At 30.3% G+C, this 4,461-nt stretch overlaps 1 protein-coding gene across 1 annotated transcript in view; it reads left to right on the top strand.

Annotated features, from left to right (window-relative positions):
* The first annotated feature begins 835 nt into the window (after positions 1-835).
* Positions 836-4,461, top strand: part of U4-U6-60K (U4-U6 small nuclear riboprotein factor 60K) — a 10,210-nt gene continuing 6,584 nt past the window's right edge. The window contains exons 1-3 of the mRNA XM_072530876.1: positions 836-1,095; positions 1,173-1,377; positions 3,606-3,938. Of these exons, the coding sequence (XP_072386977.1) occupies positions 936-1,095; positions 1,173-1,377; positions 3,606-3,938 (698 nt within the window). The 5' untranslated portion in view covers positions 836-935. The remainder of the gene's footprint in view (positions 1,096-1,172; positions 1,378-3,605; positions 3,939-4,461) is intronic.

Genomic DNA, 4,461 nt, shown 5'->3' with positions numbered 1-4,461 from the left:
AGAAATTGGAAGGTGGTCGGTTTATTAAAATGCGAGAATAATATTACACAGCTACAAAGTTTTGAAGCGGAACAATATAAATAATTAAATTTATAATGTCATTTGTTTTTATAAGTAATTTAAAGTGGTATAGGTCATTCAGTGAAGCGAATTATTTTTTGACCGAGCAGTTTTCAATTGTCAAAGCGATATCTATGTGAAATAAAAATTTTAAATATATTTTATCATTATATTTTATTGCATCGAACATTTAGGTATTTGCTGCCCATCTAATCCGATTTGCCTTAATATATCGTACTATTTTCTTCTCCATAGGGTGCTTGGAGTTCCTGGTTATGTCTTTGTCTCCACTCTCCTGTTATCTGGTCTCGCCAGAGACCATATCATATCAAATAAGAAAGAACGATCTGACGAAAACTTAGTTTATAGTTGCAAGACTGGCTTTAATAAAAACATAGCGGAACTAAGAAGTTAGTATTGGTTTGTTATGTTTAGATATCAAATGTTGTTTAATTTTAGAAAAGATTAATAATTACTGTTTGACTTAGAACTGTTTTAATAACACAAGAAAATATTTCCAGGAGGCGGCTTTTCACTAACTATCTTGGTATTGATACATGAAAAGTAAGAATTGATGAAATACGTTTTCAATAAGAGGTGAAATTCATTTTATATTAAAGCAAAATATTTTTTACTTGTTTTCGTCTTGTTTTTATAAAGGTATTATTAAATTTCCTTTGGATTGCTTTTAAGTTACGTCTATGATTATTTGCACAAGATTAGTTTTATGATTTTATGCATCACGTCAAAACATAAAACATCAATTCCATTCCAACATTCCTATTTTTAAAATAGGGTTATGTTCTAACATAACCTAAGATATAAACAAATAAAAACAAAGTTTTAGTCTGGTTTTAGATTTATATTTACACATTATGTCCGACGATGAAGAAGTTCAGTACGTGAAAAAGATCAAAACAATTCATTATGGGTCTTTGGAAGATTCTGAGAAAGCTAGACTTGAAGCACAAAGCGAAGATAGTAATGAGGAAAAATCGGCTCCAGCAGCCGCTTCACCTGTACAGGAGCCTTCCGGTAAGTGTTAAGTAATTTTCAAATAATAGTGAACCTAAAAGTTGCATGTTGTGTAATATTTAATATATTTTTTAAAGAGTATATGGAACTGGAAGATGCTATGTCCAGAGATAAACAAGCTTTAATTGAAGAATTTGAAAGAAGAAGGAAGGCTAGATCAATTAATGTGTCTACAGATGATGCTGAAGTTAAAAGAAACTTAAGACAATTGGGTGAAGCAATTTGTTTATTTGGAGAAGGTCCAGCTGATAGACGCTCACGACTTAGAGATATACTGAGCAGGTAGAAAAATTAACAATTTTCTATATGTATATATATATATATATATATATATATATATATATATATATATATATATATATATATATATATATATATATAATCACTTAAAGGGAGTATTTGCTTATTGCTATTTAACATATAACAAAGTTATACAATGGACACAACTTTTATTACATCAAAAATCCTGTCTCAATGACATTCACAAGAGTTTTAACACTTTTAAGTGGAGTTAAGATAGTATCTCAATTAGAGGCACCCTTTTTTGATGTTTATAAAATTTCTAGTGTTATGAAATCTCAAACAGATACATACTTTAACACAAATATTGGTTCATTTATATAAGAATTTCATTATTACTGAGCAACATGGTTTTTACACTGATAGAAGCACTGTGTCAAATAGCTGGTCTATCAGAATTACCTGTTGAATTATTTGTAAAATGAATAAATGGATTGCATTTACATAGATTTCTTAAAACCATTTGAAAGGGTAAAACACTCCTCACTCTTAGCAAAACCAAGTGCTATAGAATTTGATAATAATTGGTTTTCTTGGTCTGTTAAGACTATTATCATCAATTTTCATGTATTCCTTCCTGTTTGGACTCATAAATGATATTAAAAAGTTTATACAAAACTCTTTATTTCTACTTTATAAATGTAATGTAATGATATGTAGACAAATAAATAACAAAACTCATAGCTTGTTATTGCAATACAATCTACATAGCTTCATTAAGTGGTATTATATATGTTACACTGTCTTAACCTTACCTAACTTCAATAAATACGTTATGATAACTTTTTTACATTGAGTTTATCTACTGGACTTTGTATATGAGTACAACTGTATATTTTTAAAAGAAGTTGAACAACTTAAAGAACTGAGTTCATATTCATGGATCCTCAGTAGTACTTCAGGGAACACATTTCATGAATCATGGCTTTAAATATTTTGTGTGCTGTAGTTAAGAATTATAATTTATCTCTTTATTTGTTACTATTTCATCTTATAGTTAAATATGGATTGTGTATGTTTACACTGTATAATCTGCTGCCCTTTAATTTAAATGGCAAAATGTTACATATTTTATTTTTGTAATAACTACTTAAATAGCATTCTCAATTTTGTAACAAAATGTTGGTACTGAATCATCTGAATATGCAATGTTCTGAGAGCTGTAAAAACCAACTCTTTCTACTCATATATAATTTTTAATGGAAAGTTGATTGTAAAAAACTTCTTGAACTTATTAACTTTATATATTTTATAAGTAGCAGCCATAGCTCAGCAGCTATGTTACTGGCTTAACAATTTAGAGAGCCCAGGTTAGATTCCTGGCACTGACATAAATTTTTTTTTCAATTTCTAGTCTAACTGATGCTTTGGTGGACATGTAATCTCGTAGGTCTCAGCTAATGTATGTGGTTTTTAAGACATGTTAGGGGTGCTTGTATGGCCTTAAAACCCTAATACTAGACCTAAGCCAGAAGGTTACATGAATTATTATGTATCACATATTTCTTTTCACAATAATACATATTGTTTGTAAAAAACAATTTTTTGAATGCCTTTAGTTTGTAATGAGAATTTGAATCTGAACTCAATTTATGTCTTATGGCCAAGTTAGAAAAATAGTCATACAGTTATGATAGATCAAAGCTTGTATTATTTCATTTTTGACATGACAACGTCTTAAATTAGGTTGTGGCTCGGAGTCACTCATGAAAAAGTGTAACGCCCGCTCACGTCGGTTACGATGAGTCACCGAACGAGAGAGAGGCCCGCCGGACCGGCGAATGCCTTGTGTCTCTCTCCCACTCAAACATGATCGGTCCGCTGGTGCGATGCTATTTCTCCTATCATCGTCCTATCCTCAACAAAATCACTCAAATAGAAATTAGTTAAGTTTAAGTTTACATGTACAATGTTTTAGTAAACAAAATATATTTCTATAGTTAAAATTTGTGCAATTCTTATTTTCATTCAATTCCTTGTTCCTATTGTGCAATTTAATAATATTCATATCAATAAATATTCTACCGAGAAAAAGACGTTGTCACGTAAAATCTTCGCCCGTAAAACCGACTTTACAGGCAACCGATTTTTTTCATACTTTTTAAGATTTTGCTTTATCTTAGTTGCATTTCAATTGTTTATTTTTATTGTCAATTATAATATTGTAAATGAAATGTTCCATTAAATAAATGGATAAATAAACTTTACAGAATAGGAGAGGATGCAGTAATAAGAAGAGAGGCAGAAGAAGAAAGAAAACAGCATGAAAAAGATCAAGAAACAACTTGGTACCATGAAGGTCCAGATTCACTAAGAGTTGCCAGATTATGGATAGCTCATTATTCCCTACCAAGGGCTAAAGAACGGCTTGAAGAAGCAAGAAGAATGGGTGAGTTGCCAGCTGCAACAAAAACAGCCAGAACACAAGAGTTGCAGAAAAAGATTCATGCCATGTCTATCTATTGCAGTCAAGTTGGAGATGTCAGACCCATATCCTATTGTCAATTTAGTCCTGATTCAAAATTACTGGCAACAGCTTCATGGTAAGTAGCTTCTTTCTTGGATAAAATTATTAGATCTACTACCAGTGCTAGCCCATGATATGTCAAAATGCATTGCCTATAACTGTGAGAATTTTATAGTTCCATCTAGTAGAAGCTTCTTTTTGATATTTTTTATTTATAATTTCTTTTAAAATGTCTTATTGATTGGTAGAGTTTAGAAAAGTGGTATACTAAAACAACTTATGTCTTCTGTAGTGGATTTTCTACCAGATCGGTTTTTTGTTTGCTGCCAGTTTAAAAAATTAGAAATAATGGATCTAAAATAATGTCATATCAATTTGATGGTCAGGAAATCGGTGATTAAAAATTCTTGTGGTTTTTTGGTAGTTAAGACCAGCTTCTCCAATAATAATAATAATTGCTCTACATTTGTCAACTAAATTCCGAACATTTTTTTTTAATAAAAAAATAATAAAGTAAAATAGTACAGGTAAAAATGATCCATATTGTTTTTTTAAGGCTTATTATCGTTGGTGGAGAGGAAACAAAAAACAGGTTAATT

Source organism: Diabrotica undecimpunctata, chromosome 1, assembly GCF_040954645.1.
Source record: "Diabrotica undecimpunctata isolate CICGRU chromosome 1, icDiaUnde3, whole genome shotgun sequence".
Lineage (NCBI taxonomy): Eukaryota > Metazoa > Arthropoda > Insecta > Coleoptera > Chrysomelidae > Diabrotica > Diabrotica undecimpunctata.
Note: the sequence above shows the minus strand (reverse complement) of the source record. Positions and strands in the feature narration are given on the sequence as shown.